The following is a 25,000-nucleotide window of genomic DNA, read 5'->3' on the forward strand; positions in this document are numbered from 1 at the left end:
TTGTTTATGCAGTTTTCAATCCCTGATTAAAATCCTAGAAAGGAGGGAAGACATGTGCATAAATAATTATAATCTGAAGTGAAGTCCTAAATCACTGTGGGAGTGTGTCCATTTTCTCAGTAGCCATTTTCTGTGTTCCTTTTGATTATCAAGTCTCTTGCTGTGCTCAGGAAGTGCTTTATGTCTGGTCTCCAGTACACATTCTAGTGAGGGATGTGTGAGCTAGCAACCACCCAGAAATGCTGCACTCCTGTTTCATATGCAAAGCATGGCATGTCCAAGAAATAGATCAGTGTCAGGATAACCCAAAGATCAAATTCTCAACATAAAGGAGATTAATTTGCCCCCAGAGAAACAAAAGGCAGAAAAGGGGAAGGAAACCAGGGAGAGGGGGAAGGGAGTGTTTGTCCCAGGGGACAAAGGACTACCTATGGATAGAGAAGAGACCATAGGAAAATGGTGGTTTATAGAGATAAAGGGGAAAATCCTATGTTAGGATGAGGTGTTTCATTTTAACTGAGCATGAGGTGAGTCAAAGGGAGCTTTTGGTTGCAGAACTTCAATACTTTAATAGCTGGACCTTGGTCATCAGTCTCAGAAGGAGGAAGTGGTTCAATAAGGGAATATTTCTTGGTACCTCACTTTAGGAATATAATCTAATGGTTTTCAGCAAGACAGAGGGAATGGGAAGAAGAGCAAGGCCTGCTAGAGCCGCATGCTTAAGCAGGCTAGTATCCCTTCACATGTATCTGTCCATTCCTCTCTGATCTTCACTCATATTTAATAGACAATCATATTTAAAAACACTGAACATAATAAAACCAATAAACAAGCAATTCTACAAGGTAGAAAGAAATGTAAAGAAGCAAACTGCCTCAAAGAAGCCATGAAAGGGCACTAAGGAGTTCCTGGGACCTACATCGCTTTCTTGTATCTTTTATATACTGGATGCGATCCTGGATATCCTACATTATGCAATTATCAACAGGCACAAACAAGCCAAACCCCTAAATTTCACATTTTCTCTCCAAACTAAGGTCTGGGAGAAGGATGAGTTAGCAAGGAAGGAGGGTGGTTATTTTTAATTTTTTTTCATACAATATATTTTGATCATATTCTTTACCGTCCCCTAAGTTCTGCTAGATCCTCCCTGTCCCCCTGCCCATTTGTTATATGACATGCCTTTTTCTGGTGAGACACAACATACCCGACTACTTACCCGAGATAGGAAGCCCACAAAAGACCAAAGTACAGATATTACCAAGTTCTAACTTGGTGAACCAATGAGAATTATTTGGGATTACTTATAGGAGTATGGGGAAGGGGTTACTTGCAGGAGCAGAAATGATTCAAATGACAGATCACAAAGGAACCTGGAACACATTACACAGCCTGAACAATTGGAAGAATGTCCTTTCCTGGTGACTCAGTTGATCTATGCCCCTTACAGGCAGGTCAGCTAGTTTCTTCTTCTTCCAGGCAACTGATCTGGTCTCAGGGTCCTTGCAGCATGTCTTGTCGGAGACTCAATCTCAGCAGTCTTTGTTGTTAACTAATAGGACAGATAGTCCTAGTGAATCTGCTTGGTTTCAGGGACTTCCTGACCCTGATGTTATTTTGAGTTGCTTACCTTTTGCTTAAGGTGTTTCCTGAAGTTATTTTGAATTATTTACCTGGAGTCTTACTCAGCTTCTCTACACAATACCACCCAACTGGATTCTCTTTCTCTTCTCTTCTCTTCTCTTCTCTTCTCTTCTCTTCTCTTCTCTTCTCTTCTCTTCTCTTCTCTTCTCTTCTCTTCTCTTCTCTTTCTTCTTCTTCTTCTTCTTCTTCTTCTTCTTCTTCTTCTTCTTCTTCTTCTTCTTCTTCTTCTTCTTCTTCTTCTTCCTCTCTCTCTCCCCCCTCTCTCCTTCCTCTCTCCCTCTTCCTCTTCCTCTTCTCTCTCTTCCTCTCTCCTTCTCTCTAAAAAAATAATAAATAAAAGTAAAACTCAAAAGCTAAATTAAAACTAAAAAGACTCCAGGCACTGGTGGTGTACACCTTTGGTCCCAGCACTTGGAAGTCAGAGTCAGGTGAATTTCTGAGTTCGAGGCCAGCCTGGTCTACAGAGTGAGTTCCAGGACACCCAGGGCTATACAGAGAAACCCTGTCTTCAAAAACAAAAAACAAAAAGCAAAAACAAACAAACAAAAAAAACTAAAAAGATAAAAAACACAAAATCGTAACAATAACAACATATACACACACGGAGTTATACACACACGGAGTTAATTTTGTGTTCACCAACTACTCCCAACCTTGAGGCCTGCCCTTGAGTGTGTTAGATAAACCCAATATCGCTCCATTGGAAAAAACTAATATCCCCTTCCCCCACATTTATCCACTGCCAATAGCTTCTCATTATGGGTGGTATTTTGTACCCACTTTCCCTTCTCACTGCTGGGGTTTAGATTGGCTTAAATGTGTGCAGGTATTATACATGCTGTCACAGATTTGATATTGCTGCCCTGGCCCTACCTTAGGCAAACATGAAAGGAATGAAATCTCTCACTCCCATGCTATCATGGGTCTTCCCAGAGAAGTAAACTTATCTACACTTCTACTAAGCAACCAGGAAAATCAATTAGAAGCAAGCTCTCCTTTTACTTCCTCCACTGAACTAAAGTCAGTAGTAGATAGACTGAAAACTGAATTTCCACCCTGCCCAAAATCAATGAGGCAGAAAAATGAAGAGGAAAGTTGTACTACTTTTGTATGATTCAAACATACAAAATTTCCCCCCATGGGCTCATGTAGTTAAGCCCTTCCTTCCTAGTTGGTTGTCCTGTTTGAAGGGATTATGGAACTTTTAAGAAGTAGAGCCTTCAGAAGTGCATGCTCACAGTCAGCTAATGGATGGATCACATGGCCCCCAATGGAGGAGCTAGAGAAAGTACCCAAGGAGCTAAAGGGAACTGCAACCCTATAGGTGGAACAACATTATGAACTAACCAGTACCCCGGAGCTCTTGACTCTAGCTGCATATATATCAAAAGATGGCCTAGTCGGCCATCACTGGAAAGAGAGGCCCATTGGACTTGCAAACTTTATATGCCCCAGTACAGGGGAACGCCAGGGCCAAAAAGGGGGAGTGGGTGGGTAGGGGATTGGGGGGGTGGTATGGGGGACTTTTGGGATAGCATTGGAAATGTAAACGAGGAAAATACCTAATTAAAAAAAGAGCTTCACTTTAAATTACTTGTTTTAATATAATTGATGTCATACAGTATACAGGTTTTGTCAATTGGCTTCTCTGACGATTAATAAATGTGTTAACTATAAAAAAAAAGAAGAAGAAGAAGAAGAAGAAGAAGAAGAAGAAGAAGAAGAAGAAGAAGAAGAAGAAGAAGAAGAAGAAGAAGAAGAAGAAGAAGAAGAAGTAGAGCCTTTGCCAGCAATGGCACTTGGGAGAGCAGGCCTGAGCAGCACAGTAGAGCTGGCCCTGATGGCAGAGTGAGGTTGAGCTGGCCCTGAGGTCATAAGCATGAGAGAGCTTGCCCCGCCACTGTCTGCAGTGAAGTGGCATGGCACAGGATGATTCCCCTAGTCACCTGTGACAGTCAGGAGAGCTGGCCCAGGGGTCATGAAAGCAGGAGAGCTGAACCTGTCCCACACTGGACGCAGCACTCAGGTCAGGTCCTGTACCTCACCTGAGCAACACAGTGGAACTGGCCCTAGTGATGGGGACATGGGTGAGCCATCCCTGAGGGCCTAAGAGTGAAGCCTCCAGGATGTGAAAGGTGGTGATGGCAGTGGGTGAACTAGCAAGAGCAGTGCTAGAGACATAACCCTGGTGGTGCAGGTAACACAGAGCTGGTGGGCTGACCAAATCACCTACCACCCAAGCGCAGATCTAGGATGTTGAATTGGACCACCACAAAATCTGTCTAATCTATGAACTGCTAGAGTGTGTGAAGGGGCCTGTTCTGCAGATCTAAAGCTGCAGGATCTCCATGACACAGGGCAACAGCAGGATAAACAAGAGGTATTCCTCGTGACAATCAATATTGATGGTATAGCAGAAGTCAGAGACCTCAAAGAAGATCAATGACATATTGCAGTGAACATTTGCAAGTAAAGATGTACAGACAGAGGGATAGACTGTGGGACACGCTGTAGGACATACTACTGGTTCCACAACAAGATGGTTTTTAATATTTTTTTGTTTTGTATTTTCTTCTGCGAGGGAGGTTGCTGGGGCAACAAAGGGATGGGGAGATGTGTGGGACTGGGGTGCATGATGTGAAACTCATAAAGAATCAATAAAAGGTTTTTTTAAAAAAAGAGTAGAGCCTTGATAGGGGGTGTATGTCAATATGGGTGGGATTCGGGCCTTATAACTTCACTCTGCTTCCTGTTTTGTCTCTGTACTTCCTGTGTATGGATATAAGAGTGAGTGTTCTTTTTCCTGCTACCAGACCTTCCCTATCATTATGGACTCTATCCCTCTGGATCTATAAGCTGAAATTACCCCTGCCCTTCCTTGTGTATATACTGTCACAATATTTTATCACAGAAACAAGAAAATAACTAAGACATTTAGAACCCCTTGCCTGTCCGGAAGTGCAAGCAGCACCCATACAGCAGCTGGGGCTTCTGCCCCAGCCATTGGCAGTGAGGTAGAATACGTGAATTTCTTTACTTCTCCCCTCCCTGGTAGGGACCTGAGCTCCCAGACTCTCCCAGTTGCCATGGGTGAAAATGCTCTACTGGGGAGGCATTACTGAATACCCAGTCAACATGCCTGTGCATATGCTAACAAGATCAACTTCCTGCTGGAAAAAAACTAGAGAATCCAGCACCTTACAACTTAATACCCAAAATGTCTTGTCCGACCAAACACCAGGACCCTCAAATGAGAAAAGACAGTCAACATTTGCTAATACAGAACTGACTCATAGTTCAGCCACATTGGCATCCTGGTTCTTCTGTGACATCAGAACACTAAGGTGTGGTTATTAGCTTTTCCTCCAGGTACAATATCCTTTCTTGGGTACCTACATGACCAGTGTTCTTAAACATTTCCTCCTCAGTGTGTGAAACCTAGGCCTACCCCACATCACAGCATACTACTCTCCTTTCTGATTCTCTCCAAATATAGATTTCTAACAGAGTAGGGAGTAAATTCAGTTACTGGGTGGGTGGTTTATTAGCACAACATATATCCACCAAGGCAATTATTTTCATGTAGTTTGGAAACATTCAGAGAGCACACCCGCGTAGAAAAGTCCAAGGTACAGTTAGTGCTTATCCAGTGTTTATAGAATATAGTTGTAGAGTATAGTAAGTATGTTTGTCAATTTGCTTCTAACTATATACCATATCTACTTATAGTTCGAGCTGGGCTGTGCATTTTACACTCTTATAATAAGGTGCAACATAGATATATCATTTTAAGCATGGACTTGTGAATGCAAATAAGCTCTCCATATCATTAGCATACATAAATATTGGACTGTTCCTTACTATCCATATATCATTGAGAGGAAAATAAAGGAGCTTTAGTTATTGGAACTGAGATGTGTACAAGAGAAAGGTAGATGATAGAAAGGCTCCTTGATCTAACTTAGGCTGACAGAACACATTTTTAAAAACTATTGTTTAGGAAAAGCTTGTGAGATGGTTCAGCTGGTAAAGGTTAACTAACTTGCACTAACCTGCTGATGTTAGGCTGCTCCTTAGAACCCATAGTAACATGAAAGAACTGGCTTCCCAAAGCTAATCTCTGGTCTTCACACACACACACACACACAAATGATAAAATAATAATAATTTTTAAAAGAAAATTAAATTAGGAGCAGAAGAAATGCCTCACTTGGTTGAGAACCTGTTTGTCAAATTAGCAAGCATCTGACTTGAGTTAAAACTTCAGGACCCACAACAACAACAACAACAAAAATCAGGCATGATGGCACACACTTGCAATCTCAGCACTGTGAGCAGAGACAGCTGGATCTCTGGGGCTCTCTAACGGTTCAGCCTAACCCTCACAGTAAGTTCAAAATCATTAAGAAATACGGCCAGAAGAGGTAAAGTAGACAGTGCTTTAGCAATGTCACCTGAGACTGATGACCTGTAGCCTCTACACACATGCTTGCTTGTCACTGGAACACACATGAACACTAATAGACACGGGGGGGGGGGTCACTGGAACACACATGAACACTAATAGACACGGGGGGGGGGGGAGAGAGAGAGAGAGAGAGAGAGAGAGAGAGAGGAGAAAATGAGTCAACCTTCCAGAATCTGAAAGTTGTGGTTTGGTTGGTTTTGATTGGTTTGGTTGGTTGGTTGTTTTCGAGTTTTGGTTTCATTGGGAACTTCAATTCACATTTGTTTCCATTTGCACCAGAATGTATGCACAGGGGTATGGGAGCTCTAGCTGGAACTGGAATGTCTAATAATGTCCATCTTCTCTTTTGCCAGTTACTTAGCTCTCCTACCCTCTCCAACACCTCACCCCTCTTCATCGTCTCCTCTCCTCTCTCCTTCGTCTTCATCCTCACTGTTGTCAACCTTTCTCCAGCTGTCACTCTTTCACACCTGGGTTTCTTAGATGACAACAGTATGTGTGACCACTGGCTAATCTTCTTCATTTAAATACTCTTGGTGACTCAGATTCTAGGACATTCCACTGCCTGCAAGGTTCAATCTGATTCCTCTCAGATCAAAATCTCCCCTTTATTTCTTAGCCTTTCCAGTCTGCTGAATACTTTATGATCAATACTATTACAGAGGGTTTTTTTAATAATTATTTATTTTATGTATATGCGTACATTGTTCCTATCTTCAGACACACCAGAAGAGGGCATTGAATCCTATTACAGATAATTGTGAGCCACCATGTAGTTGCTGGGAATTGAACTCCGGACATCTAGAAGAACCGTCAATGCTCTTAACTTCTGAGCCATCTCTCTAGCCACAACTCTTTTTTTTTTTTTTTAACAGAGAAAAACTGGTGTTTCAGGAATGGTGGTACATAGGATGTTGATAGTTGTGATGAGAATTCAGACAAACTACCCTTATGAGACCTTTCATAATCTGCAAATGCATTTTACTGTGGCAAGCTACTATAGTTGTAGTAGGTAGTGAACATGTGGTATCACATATTACAACAAAGTAAAAAAAAAAAAAAAAAGCAGAATCTGAAAGTCTGGGAGGGTAACCCTGTGAGCTGAGTTCTCCATTTGTTTCTACAGGGAGCCCCGCAAGGTAGTCCTTCACAAAGGCTCCACTGGCCTGGGCTTCAACATTGTGGGCGGGGAAGATGGAGAAGGTATTTTTGTATCCTTCATTCTGGCCGGTGGACCAGCAGACCTGAGTGGGGAGCTCCAGAGAGGAGACCAGATCTTGTCGGTGAGTGTATCTCTCTCTTTTTTTAATTTATTTATTTTTCTTAGATATTTTCTTTATATACATTTCAAATGCTATCCCAAAAGTTCCTCCATCCTGTTCCTCTACCCACCCACTCCTGCTTCTTGGCCCTGACATTCCCCTGTACTGAGGCATATAAAATTTGCAATACCAAGGGGCCTCTATTCCCAGTGATGGCTGACTAGGCCATCTTCTGCTACTGTCCTTTCTGTCAGCATCTATCATCATCCATGAAAAAATCACTTTCATTACAAAGGGAGATGTGTCACAGCCTCCAGAACATTTCGGTTTAGATAGCTCATAGGTACCCAATGCTTGTCACTTCACTTCTCCTGGATACAGATCGAGATTCTAGCATCTTCTTTTAGATTATGATGTGTACCTGCATGTAACAGAAGCTTTATTTAAATGGCATACTGTTTGCTTATTAAAATACAATCTCTCCAGAACTTGTGACAACACTCCTAAAACTTTGGTTTTATAATACTTTGGCATATATAAATTTATGAGAAAAATTACAGAATGCCACAGGGTGTGGCAAGGGTGACACGTGGCAGGGGGCAGAATTTGCTTAAGTTCAAAAATTACCAGCAACAAAATAAATTAAAATTTAAAAAATCACCAATAACAATTTTTAAGCTTATATTAGTTGCACATAAGTTTATTAAAGTGAACTTCAAGGTCACTTTACAAAGGTATCTGATAAACAAAAACCTGGACCTACTTAGTGTATTATACATCTGAATGTGTCTAGAAGTGGATCCATTTCTAGGAATCTCTTACCAATCATAAATATGTCTACCATCTCTAATAGTATTTCCTAGTACTTTATACCATCATAAATATGTCTACCATCTCTAATAGTATTTCCTAGTACTTTATCTGTGTGTTATCACTTATCACATACTTAAATCACATCAAGCCTATTAAAAACTTTTAAATGGGGCTGGAGAAATAGCTCAATCTGTAAGCTGCTTGCTTGCAATCTCTAGGACCTGAGTCCAGATCCCAGCACTCATTAGAAAAGCCGGGAATAGTGATGTGCGCGCACACCTGTAATCACAGTGCTCAGAAGGTGGAAAGAGGAAGGTCTCTGGGGAGAATGACAGAGAAAAACAGCCAGTGTCAACCTCTGGTCTACACATACACACACACACACACACACACACACACACACACACACACATGCACATACACACACATACACACACACACACACACACATACACATGCACATACACACACATACACAAACATACATACACACACACACACATACACATGCACATACACACACATACACAAACATACATACACACACACATACATACATATACATACACACACACTACAAACAGAATTAATATACAATATATACAATGCTAACTATAGGTACTATTCAGTAACATAGACTTCAAGAACTTCTTCATCTTTCATAACTATAAAATTAATTTTCACCTCGAAAGGTATCTAATATCCCATATTTATATGAGAGAATCAGGCTCCCCAAGATTGGTACAAGCTAATATGTACAATTATTTTTCTATTTATAAAAAAATGAGTGAAGTTTCCTCGCTGCCCTATCCTCTCTTGCTTTGTCCTGTTTTTCCTTGTATCTTGCTTTCTTTTACTTTCTTCTGTGTGTTCATGTATTTATTAACTGTTTCCATTATATAAAGCTCCCTTCCTGGTGTGGTGGACGGTTAAAGCCATTGAAAATGGTTATAATCATATTAGAGCTCTAATAATCATATAAATAATAGAGAATTATATGTGGATCCTAGCTCTTATAGAGGATTATGGTTCATAACTCAATAAAGCACATAGTTCTTGTTCGCATTATGTTCTCAGAAAAAAATGGTTTTCACTTTACAGCTATGATCTATAGACAGGATTTTCCAAGTATTTCCCACCCTAATTTTTTAGCCATTCTTTTAATCCTTTAAACAAATGAGCAAATACCTTCCCATTTCTATTGCTGCCTCTTTCTTTCCCCATACTTTATACTCCTCTCTCTCTCTCTCTCTCTCTCTCTCTCTCTCTCTCTCTCTCTCTCTCTCTCTCTCCCTCTCTCTCTCTCTCTCACACACGTGCACACACACACACACACACACATGCACGCACACATGTACACACATAGTTTCCCTTAATAGCTCACAGCAGTTGACCTAAACACAGACCTAAATACCCAGAAGTTTGCATGGATGGCCTAGCCACACCTTGTGTGTGACCATAGCTTTCCTACATATTCATATCTCTGCCATCCAAGAGCTTGCAGCTTACTGGATGCAGAGTCTAAGAGATATGATGTCAGGCCTTATACCAGGATCTTTTTTTTGCCATCCAAGAGATGAACTATGTCTTTGTCTCTTAAATGACATACAATATTCCAAACAGCTATTCAGGCTTATTGCCTATATTGGTTTGCATGACTATTTCTTCATTACCTGGCAAGATTTCTGAAGGACAAAGTTTCATGTCTTAAAGGAGTTTTTATTCTCAACATTTGGCACAGTGACTGCCTCATAGCACTTGCTCAGAAGAGGTCATTATAGCCTGGGAGTCCAATTCTGAAATCCCCCATCATCCCAAGGGAAATCTGTACTCTGGGTAGGCATCCTGCCATCTCCTCAGTCAGGAATCACATGGTCACAGCACACTTTGAGACAGAAACACTTTCATGTGAACCAAGCTGTGTCCATCCTTAAGGAGATGCCAACAGTCGTGATGAGTTCCTTTTTCTCCCACTTTTCAGACTGGAAAGAGAATCTGAAAGGATATATGATTTCCTCAACTCCATCACTCCTGACTATATAGTTGGAGTCTTGTGTTGACCCAAAGTAGGAGTCCTCTATATACAGCAGTCTTCAAGATTCTGCCAACAGAATACAGTCATTTCTTTGATGCTCGCTGTTCTGACTGCATGCTGTGGTTAGAAACTAGAGCACTGATATATGGGGTACGTTTTACTTGGGTCATATTTATTGCTGATTTAATCTTATGACCATACCACACATTATTCTGCTCAGTTCAAGGATGATAAAACAAAGGTGATATCAAATTCTCTACTTCTAGGAAAGTAGGAGACCTAAGGAGCCATAGGTTTTGTTTTTCTTCTATACAATAAAGGGAAGTACAGAAGCTAATAGTGGATGATTCAAAGGAAAATAACTCAAAAATATTTCTGCTTTTTAAAATATTTAATATTTAAATGTTTAATATTAATATTAAGATCCTAAATCAAGTATGGCAACCAAGCAGAATTATAGTCTTGAAAATTACAATTCATGGGACATGATAGTCTCTGGAGATCTGATAGTATCTATTATGCACAATGATTGGAAAAGCATTCGATGGCAGAGAATATCATCTGGAAATTATTTCCCATTAGAAAGGAAGAGAGAACTTTTTTCTCTTTATCTTGCTTGTATTATTTAACTTTCAATAGGAAGTATCTAACTTCAAGTTAAGTACTGTGATTTTATTGGGTAACTATTGGATAAAAAAATAACCATTTAGAAACTCTGATGAAATAATGGATGGGAAGTAAATGAAAGATTGGAATTATAAGTAGTGGAAGGGGAAAGATACAGAATTTTGCACCCACAGCTTAAACTGGACAGTAAGAGCACGAGATGCATTCCTAGAAAACATAAAGCAGAAACTTTTTTTATTAGATATTTTCTTCATTTACATTTCAAATGCTATCCCCAAAGCCCCCTATACCCTCCCCCCACCCTGCTCCCCAACCCACCCACTCCCACTTCCTGGCCCTGGCATTGCCCTGTACTGTGGCATATGATTTTCGCAATACCAAGGGCCTCTCCTCCCATTGCCATCCTCTGCTACATATGCAACATCAAAGCTAAATAAAAACTCTGTACATGACACCAGGTCATGTAAGATTCATTTCCAAATTATTCAGTTAACAAATTATTCTAGGTTAACAGCAGCCTAGAATGTTCAGAAGGACGGAAGGGGGTTTGGAGTACATTTGGCTCCCAGGCACTCTTCATAGATAAGGAAGCTGTGTAGTAAACAGTATCCTTAGAATCAAAGGCAGAGTTTCCACTCCAGAATAACTCTGCCATCCAGATAACTCCATCGTCCAGATTATAGACTTTCCTAGTAATGTGTTTGATAATGGCTTACAGTGTGACAGCTCTAGTGTGCTAGCTTTTGTGCCGCCCCCTCCTTCCCCCTCCCTCTGCTCCTCCCGCTCTCTCTCTCTTACTCTCTCTCCTCTCTTTCTCTCTCTCCATTTAAGATACTACATGTCACATGGGAAATCTTCATTCAATTTCGCGATTACTGTTAACAGCTCTAAATTAAAACCGATTTTAATCCAATTGCTTTTACTTTTTGAGAACTGCTACATGTGTACAGTATATTTTCTCCAAATCCACCTCTCTTCTCCTCTTCTCCTAGGCCAATTCCAGTCACTCCCAACTTATCTTCCCTTTTTTTCCTTTCTTTAAAAAAAAAAAAATAACCCAATTATATTCATGGTGTGAGGCCACCCACTGGAGCATTGACATTCTACCAGAAACCCATCCCTACAGAAAAATGACTCTTCCCCAGCAGCCATGACTGGCTTGATCTTGTGCAGATCCAGCTGTAGTGAATTCCTGAGTATGGCAGACAAGCTACTACTAGACGACACTATTTCCCATCAGTCCCCCCAACTTCTGGCTCTTTCAATCTTTCTGCCCTCTGTCTATAACATTTCCTGAGCTTCACCATAGGATTCTGTAATACAGATATTTCTGATGTTTTTAAAGTATCAGATAACTATGACTAAGGTAATATTGATATGGCCTCAATTATTCCTTCTTTCAGACGGGGTTTAGACAAGATCTGTATCCCCCACAAAAAAATGTTTAACAGAATAGTTATAGTGGGTTGTTACCATAGCACCAAGTGTTTTCAACCGAAGAACTTGTCAAAATATCTGTGAACCAGTGTGCTCTGAGGAGGGTATCCTGGATTCAGATAAAGTAATGGTTTTTCCAAACTTCTTTAGCCATGAAACCCTTACATAACAAGTACCTTGGAGAACAGTAAGGTGAGACGAGTGGGGTAGATATTTTTATAGTTCCAAAGTTAATCATTCCTTATGTTGTTTTTTCTATTTTTTTTAAATTTAGCATACAATGTAATGACACTCATTTACATATACCAACGCACTTGCCCCCCTCCTCCACTGCCCTCCCCTAACCCACCTGCCCCATCTTGCTAGCCCCCTCCAACCTCTCCAGTAACCCTCCCTCCCTCCCTCCCTCTGCTTTCAACTCGCAGCAATGTCATTTCCTTCCCTCTGCTCCCCATTCAGACACAGGATGGTGGGCGCCATCTAGTGTTTAGTGTGTGCACATCAACTGAGCACTGCCTGGTGACTTAAAGCAGCACCTAGCCAGGATCCACTGTGGAGGTTTATTCCTGTTTCCCATCACAACTACAATAATGTTACAATAATGAAAGATTTTTAAAAGCCATCACCTTAGATTAAATTCCATATGTCTATTTTAGGTGATCTTTTCTCTCTAATTCCCCCTTATATATTTTACTTCTTAGAGATTCATTGTAGAAAGAATTCCAGTCACTGAACCATATTCTTAAAGTATTCTTGGGACAGATTTTAAAGCATTCATCAGGCAAATACATTAACCAGCACAATGACCTTCTTGGGCATTACTTCTGCAGAAAGAAAGACAGAAATGCTTCTGTTATTGTTTGCTTCAGTGCCTTGCTAAGGGGGGAAAAGGGGAAAGCAGGCATGTTCTGAAAGCTGGGAAATCCAGGAGCACAAAGCCATCATCTCCTGAGGGCCTTCCTGCTGCATTATAACAGAAAAGCGAATATCATGTGACAACACAAAACAAGCATAGAAAATATGCAAGCATACAAAATGTGCAAGTATATACAAATGTGCAAGCTTACAAAATGTATGCCTCTTTCTGTGAAGCCACTAATGCTAACATGAGTGCCCCATCCCATCCTAATTGCCTCCCAATGCCCTGGTAACTTCCAAATACTGTTAATATATGAATTTAAGGAATTAATTTACAACATATGATCTCTGACACTTAAATAGGCATTTAACCCCTAGCAGTCAGCTCTATCATGAGAGTTCTTTATTCCTATTGGTTGCCAAGGGCATACAAATGACCCCAGTCACATACAACCTTCTAGCCTCTGGAAAGGACAGTTGTTTTAAAATTGTATCATAGCCTTTCTTGCCTTCTCTAAAACCTTCCTGTGCCTTTCCATTGTCCTTAGATGTTGATGTGGTAAGCACATCATAAAGCGTCTGGCTTAGGCTAACCAGTGTAGCCCCATCTATAGTTCTTCTTCTATGCTCACTGCATACTTCAGCCACCCTGGCTTTCCTTCACCTCTAGCTAGTGTGCTATTAAAAATACCTCTGGTCTGGGTTCAATCCTACAGTCCGTCCATACAATCCTCATATCACAACTGCAAGATTATGAGTAGGTATCAGATTCCAGTTCTGGGTGACATGGGAAGGCACAGAACAACAGTTACTGGTCAGCTGTCAAGAAGCATTTAACTGACCTAACAAGATCTCTATATGCAGGTAAGTACTGAGACACTCAAGAGCAGAGAGCAGCACTGCTAAGCATCTGGTGGTGACAGCAGGAAGCTAGTGCTGCGAGTGAGTCAGTCTGGCTCCAAGCTAGAAAATCACTTCAGTTTCTTCTTCTCTAAAATGGAAGTGATCATTTCTCAACATATCCTCAAGATCCAATGAGAAGCAGCCCGAATGTGCTCGGCTCTCTCATGCTATAGAATTCCTTGTAGAAGGAGCTTTGAGTATGTGAGGATCTTCTGTTATCTAGAAAAAGACTGGCAAGCTAGATTCACCGTGCTTCCTTGGAGAAACATCTGCCATTCTCTGGCATAGAATCCTAGCCATGTAACACATAGTAAATGAAAACAAAACAAAACAACTCAATAACCATAATGGGCAGTGAGAACCAAAGTTAACACTGCTCTTTTCCAGTTACACTCCTTAAGGACACTTATTCAGTGTGTCATTAGCACACATAACACAGCTCCAGTGAATAGAGTCCACAAAAAAATAGCACAGCAATGAACATGACCTATGATAGGTATCCCAGAGGATGCCCGCTGAAAGACTCAGCTGTAAATAGCCTTCTAAAGCCCAAAATTCAATTCAGGGAAACTGGGACCATTTTTGTCTCAAAGTGGTATTTCTACAATGTGCATGTAGATCTGTGAAAAGACTCCATGAAAAGTGTTCATGATACAGCAATGAATCAGAAAAAACCCAGCAGAAATAGAGAGACCATGAAAGTGTTTTCTAGTCCTGTTGAGTTTAAGGATCCCTACACACCCCTAGAACACAGATGATTATCATATGAAATGTGTTTTGGAAATTCTGCCTTAAATGGATCTTCAGAAAACTCTCACATATGTTTGCTTTGGGAGAAATAAGATTTATACTGTGAAGTCCTTATAGGGCACCCACTAATTGAATAAAATGACTGAGTGCTGAGAACAGAACATAAAAGTGTACTTTATGTCCTTGGTTAGTGTAGTGCCTCTTGAAGAACCAGACACATGCTGATTTCCAACATGAAAAGCTAATAGAAAGTGCCAGAGCCACTGGGACCGGTGTAGAAACGTGGGGAGATTTGTACAGGGGACTGCTTTCCTACAAAGGCGGCCTAGAGGCAGAAGAAATAACAGAGGATCTGAGATAAAATACCTAACACCAGTTGAGCAAGCCCTTCACACCAAGCACTGTGTTAAATACTGACTCTTCAATTCCCGCCCCCCAACACTTGATTGACTTGAAGGTTCAGAGAAATTCAATAATGTGCCTGTGATCATACAGATCGTCCACACTGACCATGGTATTTGAACTGCCATTGCTTCTGATTTCAAACTGATAGCCTTATAGCAACTCAAAACTCCCGAAAGGAAATTGAATGTGGCACTTCACTTACATCTGAGATTGTCCACACTCAAATTTCGGTTGTTGGGGGAAAAAAAAAAGACATTTGATACCTACTGTAATAGAGCATTTATGAAGAGATGTGTGAGCCCTCTAGGAAGCCTTTGTGCCTGTGTGCTCCAAGATACTTCCAAGCATCAATATCCTTGGAAGTATTACTCACGATCAAGACATCCTCTCATTTACCTCTGTATCCCCTTAGTGGATTTGGACTCAGGCCATCAAAGGCCCTTAGAAAAGCTAGATCAACTCTCTGTGGTATTATCTGGATCTCTATGGACTGGACCTGTCTGCTCTAAAAGTTCAGACTATACTGAAACTTTAAACTTCCTTGCCAATTGTCTTAGTTAAGGTTCTATTGCTGTGAACAGACACCATGACCAAGGCAACTCTTATAAGGACAACATTTAATTGGGGCTAGCTTACATGTTTAGATGTTCAGTCAATTATCAAAGCAAGAGCATGGCAAGATCCAGGCTGGCATGATGCAGGAGAAGGTGAGAGTTCTACATCGTCACATGGAGGATGCTAGCAGAATGTTCATTTCTAGGTAACTAGAATGAGAGACTTATAACCCACACCCACAATGATCCACGTATTCCAACAGGGTCACCCCTTCTAATCCAGCCACTCTCTAGGCCAAGCATATACAAACCATCACACTGATTGGAAAGTATTTGCCAATTCAGACAGATCCTGTTGACTAATAGGAAATCTCATAAATCAGGGGGAAAAATAAATATTATGCTACATAAGTAAAAATTTGATTTTTCTTTTAAATCAGCTTATAGCTTATTCTCTTCTTAAAAGGTGTGGGTTGCAGATACTATTGCATATGCCAGCAAAATTTTGCTGAAAGGACCCTGATATAGCTGACTCATGTGAGATTATGCCAGTGCCTGGCAAATACAGCAGTGGATGATCACAGGCATCTATTGCATCTATTGGATGGAACACAGGGCCACCAATGGAGGAGCTAGAGAAAGTACCCAAGGAGCTGAAGCGGTCTGTAAACCTATAGGAGTGACAACAATATGAACTAACCAGTACCCCCAGAGCTCGTGTCTCTACCTGCATATGTAGCAGAAGATGGCCTAGTTGGCCATCATTGGGAAGAGAGGTCCCTTGGTCTTGCAAACTTTATATGCCCCAGTACAGGGGAACGCCAGGGCCAAGAAGTGGGAGTGGGTGAGTAGGGGAGCAGGGTGGGGGAGAGTATAGGGAACTTTCGGGATAGCATTTGAAATGTAAATAAAGAAAATATCTAATAATTAAAAAAAAGTGTGGGTTGTCAGGGGCTAGAGAGATAGCTCAGTGGTTAAGAGTACTGGGTGCTCTTCCAGAGGTCCCAGGTTCAATTCCCAGCACCCACATGGCAGCTTGCAACTATCTATAACTTCTGGTCCAGGGAATTCAACCCCTTCACACATGCAGGTAAACCACCAATGTATATAAAATAAAAATAAATTTTGAGGTCCATTTAGATGAGTAACAGTTTCTATACAATGTAATTCCTCATGGTAGACATTCAGAATGTGCTGTGATAGCTGATCCCAGACAAAGGACAAAGCTTACTAACAGATTTCTCCTCTGAGGGAAGGAGTGGCCATCAACTAAAACCCAGTCACTTGGCGGCACTTTGGTTTTACCTCTTAATAATTTTACTAGTTAATAGCACTTACATTTATGTCATGTATACATGTTCAAACCTCTCTCACGGTGGTCACCATCTCACCTTTATTGGATCTTGAGGATATGTTGAGAAATGATAACTTCCGTTTTATAGAAGAAGAAACTGTGACTTTCTAGTTTGGAGCCAGACTGACCCCAAGAACTGACCCCCAGATGCTTAGCAGTGCTGCTCTCTGCTCTTGAGTGTCTCAGTGGTAGCCTGCATATGGAGAATTTACCTGAGAATTTACCTGCTGGAGTTCTTCAATCCAAGCAAATGTCACCAGCTCTGGGTAATATAAAGAAATAATAATGAGAAAAATGAATTTGCTAGAGAAGTAATTGATAACTCATAGATCCTTAGAAAGTTGTAGGAAATGCTCAGGGGCCAGAGAGGAAACCCTGCAATGGCTAGGTGCTTGAGGGTACTCCAACAGCATCACCAAGGCCCATTTGCATCCAGGCTAACTCTTCCTTTCCTTCTGGTATAGGATGCTAACTAGATCTCAGCCCCTGCCCATGATGGGGATTAAGAAATCTGCCCCATCCAGTGTCTCTAATGAGGCAGAGATGTTTTCCTTCCCATCTTGGATTGTTTTAAAACAAGAAAGAGCTGAGATTGTTGGACTTGCCAAGCTCCACAAAAGCAATTGTTAGATCTAACAGTTCAGTGTTAAGAATCATAATTACCTGTTAAACAATAAAATTGCTCTGGAGTGACCTATAATGGCCCAAGCCTGAAAAAAAAAAAGAAAGAAAGAAAGAAAGAAAGAAAGAAAGGAGTAGACAAGATGAGAAAATCATCCTAAATACTGGGAACAGACATGGTTTGCCTATTGTTGTCTTGCAGATGTAAGTTCTAAGATTCATAAAGGTTGCATCACTTGCCTAAGGTCACACAGTAAGTGTACTGGTCTACCCAACTTCAAAGTCAGTGCTGCTTCGTTTATAAATCTTTCACACCAATTTCAGTCATATAATTCTGCAACTTATAATCTTTCCATAAATTCCCACTGCCTTTCCATCTAATTACCCTCAGTGAATGACAGTCAATACAGATAATTGCTCTGTCTGTGTGTGTGTGTGTGTGTGTGTGTGTGTGTGTGTGTGTGTGTGTGTGTGTGCAGGTGTGGGTGAATAGGTGTGGGTTCATATTTAAGTGCAGGTGTGAGTGTGCCCTTGCATATGTGGAGGCTAGTGGTTAAGTCTCAACTGTCATTCTTCAAGTGCTGCCCCACTTGTTTTTTGAGGCAGGATCTCTCACTAGCCCGAGACTCTCTGATTCGGCCAGGCTAGTCATCCAGGAAGACTGCGATATCTGTCTGTATCTCCCCAGTCCCGCATGTTACCACATCTGGATTTGTGAAGTCACCACACCTGGGTTCTATACAGGAAGTCTAGGGATCCAGACCATATCCTCATGCTTGCATTGCAAGCACATTACTAACCATTTTATGAGGATGGAGTTAATCCAGCCGTGGAAAGACTATATAACTGTAGATACAGCATGCAGAAGTGAAAAGTATTTTGTGTATAATTACAATCTTATTTGATAATTTGTGGTTTACTGAACACCCCGTTGCCAAGAACCAGCCTCAGCTTGGAAAGGAAGTCCTGAGGAAGGGGTGTTTGAGAGTGGCAAAAGAACAACTCAAAGTGAAATCATGGCTACAAGCTGACAGCCTCTGTTCTGTTTGAGATAGCTTTCCAGATAGATCTCTGTTTGAGACAGCTCTTTGCCAGAGACAGCTCTCTAGGACTAGAGAAAAATTCTAAAAGTTCTCTAGATAGCACATGGGCTTTCCAACTAAAGTCAAAAAAGCCACCAGAAAAACAATTCCTTGGATCTTCGGACCAAGTCAGAAATCCTGTTACAAAAGTTCTAAAAGAGCTGTAAAGAAATTCTAAGAGTTGTGTTCATTCTCCAAGCAGTTCTCTCTGGGTTCTCTTGCAGACCAAAACCCATTCTTTCATTTACATGTCAATTCAGTCATTTACTCCAGGTTTCCTTTTGACTATCCCTTGAATCTATATCCCATGACCCTAATCTCTCTATTCTTAGAAAAAGACAGAAAAAAATTTTTTTTAAACACTGTAAATGAATTCAGAGATCTGCCTGCCTCTGTAAGCAGACAATAAGTTTAGATGGATGGGATCCAGCTCTGAGATCACCATTCCATGATGCCTGGGCCTGAACAAGCTCTCTACCAGGCTGACCTTGAACTCAGTAATCTGCCTGCCTTTCTAAGCACAAACAATAAATGTAGCTGGGTGGGATCTTGCCCTGCGATCACCACTTCCCAAATCTCTTTATCTCTTCCTTAATATCTGTCCAACAAGCTGGCTCATCGTGGAGCTGACTCTATTCTTTTAGGTCCAAGAAGCCCCTCACATAATTCTTATTACATCCTATTTTCCATAGTTGAGAAATTAGACATTCAGCACCATCCTGGGCTCCTGGATGCCAGCATGGCCTCTGGCAGAGCAGCGGTCTAATGCCGGAATAATTATTTTTTTGAAGCATAGAGAACTTGGCTAGCATACAAGAGAAATGAAGAAAGCCTTAGATAGAAGAAGAGAAGCATAGGCAGATGCTGCACAACAGTTCCAGGTGATAAAATTATTCATGGGCAGGAAATTCTGTCTGCATTGTTTCCATGGAAACTCCCATCAGGAGGTTCATGCTCTGAAATTATCATGTCAAAAACTAATTTGCAATCAAAACAATCATGGGCTGAAAACTGGGTAACCTGAAATTCTTGATGCTTAGTGAATATTTTAATTAAATTATAAACCATACAAGGGAGAGAGGAATAAAAATTATATTTGAAGCATGGCCTGATTAACATTTGTTATGACATTTTAATTGTAAAGATCAAATTGCAGGTAGAGAAATAAAGACAAAGAATAGCTTTCTGGAAACTGGTGTCTGAGATGATCCACTAGAGGACTAGTTATTAAAGTCAGGAAAATCAAGAGTTCAAGGAAGAGAGGTTTACTTGATGTGGAAGAAGTTAGATTTTAAAACAGACCCTTAGGTAGGATTCAGATACTGGGAGAAATGACTGCCCTCCTCTTCCCTATGTCTCCAGTTTGGGGGAAGGTTGGTTGTTTATTTGGTTATTTTCCTGAGTTGGGGGGACTTTTATGTGATTTTTTTTTTCTCTGCAGACTGAGATGCAGGGTTGCTTGTGTCTTGCTAATCACTGCATCCCAGGGCCTAAGCCAGTGCCAGACACACAGACATGTGGGTAAAGGGTAACAGAGTTGGTGCAAAATAGAAGCTGAAGGAGCCGTTCCTCAGAAGTTTGCTTGTGAAATCTTCCACCAAAGCGTTCAGGTTTTCCTTCAATCCTCTGAGTCACTTAAGATGCACCCTATAGCCTCTGTGCTCAGACATGGCTTGGGAAAGGGAGTGAGTTGGACTGAAAACCCTATAGTATTAATAGCTGAGTTGTGGCTTCCTGGATTGTGCCCCAGGCATCGCATTTTTCATGAATGGCAGCTGTGATTTGGGGGATGGCAAGACCTCCCTGCAAAGCAATGAAGTTGTTAGAAGGGAATCACTCCCTCCTTTATCCTCGGCCCACAGCATTTTCTGCTTCAGGTGAAACTACTTCCAGGCATTCCTTCTAATAAGAATCTCTCAAGGATTATGTCCTGAGTCTTGAAACTTAACGTTAGTCACTCCCAGGCAGCTATCAAAGCCTGGTCTTTTGAGAAAGCATCCTACCATACATACAGAAATATGTCTGATAAAAGAGTTACTTGAATAGAGTAAATTATAGAGGTTTAAATCCTCTTATTTCTAGGATAATAGGAATTGGAAGTTCTCTATGCTTCAAAAAAATAATTATTCCGGCGCTAGACCGCTGCTCTGCCAGAGGCCATGCTGGCATCCAGGAGCCCAGGATGGTGCTGAATGTCTAATTTCTCAACTATGGAAAATATGAGGATGTAATAAGAATTATGTGAGGGGCTTCTTGGACCTAAAAGAATAGAGTCAGCTCCACGATGAGCCAGCATGTTGGACAGATATTAAGCAAGAGATAAAAAAGATTTGGGAAGTGGTGATCGCAGGGCAAGATCCTTATTGGTCCCAAAATTACAATATCTAGCACTAATCTAGAAATAATATGAGTAGGACTAGAGTTAAGCCTTCTAGCAATTGTTTTATTATTAATTAACAAAAATATCCCATGATCAACTGAAGCTGCAACAAAATATTTCATCACACAAGCAATAGCCGCAATAATTATTTTACTAGCAATCGTGCCTGAACTGAGACTAAACTGTTAAATATGGAACATGTTCTGTCTCCCTGAACCATGGCTAGCCTGGGAGACAACTCTTCTAGTGTGCATTGTGTGATAACAATGATCAATCTATTGCAATTAGTACTTTCTGATTCACCAAGCCATGTTTCCATTTGTGTTCTCAAGTCAACCTGAGACAGTCAGGGAAAACACTATTATCACTACCTGACACAAAGGCTTGGGACGAGAAAGTCATACTTGCAACATAGTGGGAGCAACCAGAAACATACATGTTGAATTGTTCTTCTCTTAGATATTTTTCCAGTTACTTTTATAAACTAGCATAGGAAGCAAGCACTCCAGTGAAATGAAATAAACAGATGCCAGCTGGGATTGTTCCTTGAACATCCACACGATGGCAGCAAAAGATTTTGAACAGAGCTGTGTGAAGGAGGCTTTGTATTTGAATGGTGTTAGTCATGCTATTCATGTTGTTACCACAACAGTAGATTTAAAATATATAATTCCGTGAAAAAAAATAGATAAATCAAAAAATGGAAGTAGAATTAGTTTATTGTTTGTTTCTTTAATTTTAATTATGAGCGTCTACCTTAAAAGACAAAACCAAAACCCACAATCCTCCTGACTCTACCTACCTAGTGCTGGGGTTACAGCCATGTGCTGCCATGCTCAGTGGTCATCTCATTTGGAACCAAGCACTGAAGATGAGACAGGAAAGCTGAGACTGGTGGTTTCTTGAGAAATCTCAAAAAGGGTGGCTCCTTCTTGCCTGTGTGTTCTATATTGCCCTTATCTGAAGGAGAGACAAGCAGTGAGAAATCAATCTTCCATGTCATTTAATTTCTTTTTATTCTTGTTCAATATCTTGCCTAGAGAGAGAACTTCTTGATGGATCAATGATACTCTGTAACAAATTATAGACATAGTTATTGCCTTTATCTCTCGGGTCTCACAGGCAAAATAAAGTACACTAAACATTATACAGCTATTCTATTCTCCTACATCCAACTGTGATAACCTAAGAAGGGGAAGTACTTTTTTTTTTCCTTTTGTTTACTGTTCTGTGTTGAGCAGGAGTTATCGTCACCTATAGGGATCCTGACTATAAATGCAAATAGGTATGAGGTAGTTGTGCATGGAATTGAGGTTAGGAAATCTTTCCAACTTGCCGTAAATTTGATTCTGTGTCACTGAGCACCAATCTTTTGTAAACAGACAGTACTTAGGCATTATTGCAAGAGCTATTTAAAAAAAAAAAAAAAGACAAAGTGTGAAGCCGAGTGATGACATCTCAGTTTTGAAGTTCTTTGAACAGTTTCTCATGCTGTCCATACTTCTCTTTCCTCTTTTCCTGAGTTTTAAATATCCTTTCCATCATTACACTGACGAGCATTGCTTATGAAACAATCAACTTGCATGTTTGGCCACTTGGAATGACAATATTTTCACCTTGGATAGCCTGTGATATTTTTTCTTCTTCCTAGGAAAAGTCTAAAATAAACTCTTAAGACAGCATAATTTCGGTTTTCTAACTGCCATCCATCGGAACTTCTTTTGACAAATATATTCTACTCTTTTTTTTTTTAATTTACTCACTGGCAATCTCCTTCTACAAAACACTTGATAGAGGCTTCTGAGTTACACTGCTATATGTATGGCATGTGGCAATCGCTGACCCATGTGTCACATGCTCGAGATGTTCTCTGAGTTTTTTTGAGAAGTAAAGAGTCATTTCGTACATGATGAAACCATAAGGAAAATTCAGACAGGTAAGGGATTGCTACAAACCTCACAGGAAAACCTTAGCAGGATCTGCACTCGCCTTGCTCCTCGCAATAAAGCTGAAGTGAGTCGCTTCTCACCAGATCCAAACAGAAAACTGTGAGGTCCTATGCAGATGTGGACAGCAGAGCACATTCAAGATGTGGGAGCAGCGGGAGCCAACAGACATGAGATACAGACTAACCAAGAATCTTGAGTGCCAGGCTGAGGAACTGAGGCACTAAACCAGACGACGGTAGGAAAAGCAAATGGAGTCCACATGTAGCTCAGTGCAAATGCAAACTCCTGACCCTTCCACAGGTCTGCCAAGTGAAAGGTTATCACTGACAGCCCACGCAGTTCTCCCAGATCCTCCGCGCTAGGAATATGTGGGGAGGGGAGGGAAGGAAACCAAGTGATAAAAAGATGTACCAAAAATGTCAAAGTCATGAATTTCTGCTAAAACAGGCTTGATAATGGATTTCTTTCAACTATTAAAGTATTTAAAACAAGTTAAAAACTGAAGGCATATGGCTGTGCTTTCTCAGAGGCCATGGTTAGAATTTGATCATCAAAATAAAGCCTAATGTCTTAGTGTAACTTTCTTATGAAAGTTCTTAGTGTAAGTTTCTTAGTGTAACTTTCTTGTCCATAAAGGCCCTTCCTTTCTTCATTGCCTGACATATTTGATCTTTTACACTTGCTCTAAAATATTCTCCAAGTTCTTCCTCCAGAGTAGATGCCTTCTATTCATCCTTCAGCTCTTAGATGATTCTGTACTGGATATCTCCTCTCCCTATTTCTACACAACCATTGCAACATGCATGGAAACTCCTCCAGCTTAGTTAGCTTCCTTAAATCTACACCCCTCACATTCTCACTACACTTAGCATATTAATGTGTGAAGTCACATTTAGTGCTCCACTCCCCTCATTAGACTGTGACCAGGAAAATGTCATTCTTGCTCACTTGACACATTATGAATATCAAATAAATACAATGACTAAATCAAGTCAAATCACTATTTGAAGTAAATAGATGCTGAGTGAAGACCTCAGGATATAATAGTTAGCCCAAGGTTTCACACGCCAAATACATATTTAGGGAGAAGTGTATGGTGCACATATTACTGTTTTTCTAAGTGTTGACAACAATGTGTGTATTATCCAAGCCGAACTGAGGAATATTTAGAATTGTATCTAACATCTATAGTCTTTTATAGTAACAGTCACTAGAGGGCAACATACTCAAACTCTGAACATCCTTTGGGGTGGAGAGAGAAGAGTAAAATGTTTTCCCCTTTTTTTCTGATTAAAATGTGTATAGATAATCTTATGTTTGTAGTAGTTATAGGACCTGTGGGCTGTAGTTTCCATGATTATGGGTTTAACAGTTGTAATTACCTTTCTACTGTGAAATTAAAACCTAGATTAACTGTGATAATCACATCTCCAAGCACAGAAAACATTATCTCACACAAGCCTCCTACCACAGCACAGGGGAATACATTTATTCCCATTTTCTAATAAAATCATTCAGGTTGGACAGCATTAAATAAGTGTGTGGCTGTATAGAATTAAAGTACATATAAAGACTCACCAAGTACTTAGTTATATTAGGTATTTCGCAGCTCTTGCCCAACCAGAAAGATGGAAAGAAGAGGCTATTTTGGTGACCACAACATGCCATCTGGTGACGCTCTCTCAAGGGTCTATCTCAGTCCTATCTACTGGCATGTGGCCCTAAAGCATCCTTCTGTTCTCTGTGCCTGCTACACCATGCCTAGGTGTTATAGGCCATTTTTAGTTGCTATATTTTTACAGAGGGATCAAGAAGGCAGAGACTAAAGAACCATGAACAGGAAGTGTTAGAGTATATT

At 40.6% G+C, this 25,000-nt stretch overlaps 1 protein-coding gene and 1 long non-coding RNA gene across 24 annotated transcripts in view; one reads left to right on the forward strand and one right to left on the reverse strand.

Annotated features, from left to right (window-relative positions):
• Positions 1 to 25,000, forward strand: part of Dlg2 (discs large MAGUK scaffold protein 2) — a 1,973,059-nt gene that overhangs the window by 1,605,136 nt on the left and 342,923 nt on the right. For all 23 annotated transcript variants that reach the window (XM_006507776.4, XM_006507769.4, XM_006507767.4 and 20 more), the window contains one exon: positions 7,239 to 7,395. In XM_006507776.4, the coding sequence (XP_006507839.1) occupies positions 7,239 to 7,395 (157 nt within the window). The remainder of the gene's footprint in view (positions 1 to 7,238; positions 7,396 to 25,000) is intronic.
• Positions 10,883 to 25,000, reverse strand: part of 4930567K12Rik (RIKEN cDNA 4930567K12 gene) — a 27,306-nt gene continuing 13,188 nt past the window's right edge. The window contains exons 3-7 of the long non-coding RNA NR_131016.1: positions 21,996 to 22,153; positions 17,335 to 17,372; positions 13,836 to 13,921; positions 12,913 to 13,110; positions 10,883 to 11,056 (exon numbers count right to left, since the gene is read on the reverse strand). This is a non-coding gene — a long non-coding RNA (RIKEN cDNA 4930567K12 gene). The remainder of the gene's footprint in view (positions 11,057 to 12,912; positions 13,111 to 13,835; positions 13,922 to 17,334; positions 17,373 to 21,995; positions 22,154 to 25,000) is intronic.

Source organism: Mus musculus, chromosome 7 (assembly GCF_000001635.26).
Source record: "Mus musculus strain C57BL/6J chromosome 7, GRCm38.p6 C57BL/6J".
Taxonomy (NCBI): domain Eukaryota; kingdom Metazoa; phylum Chordata; class Mammalia; order Rodentia; family Muridae; genus Mus; species Mus musculus.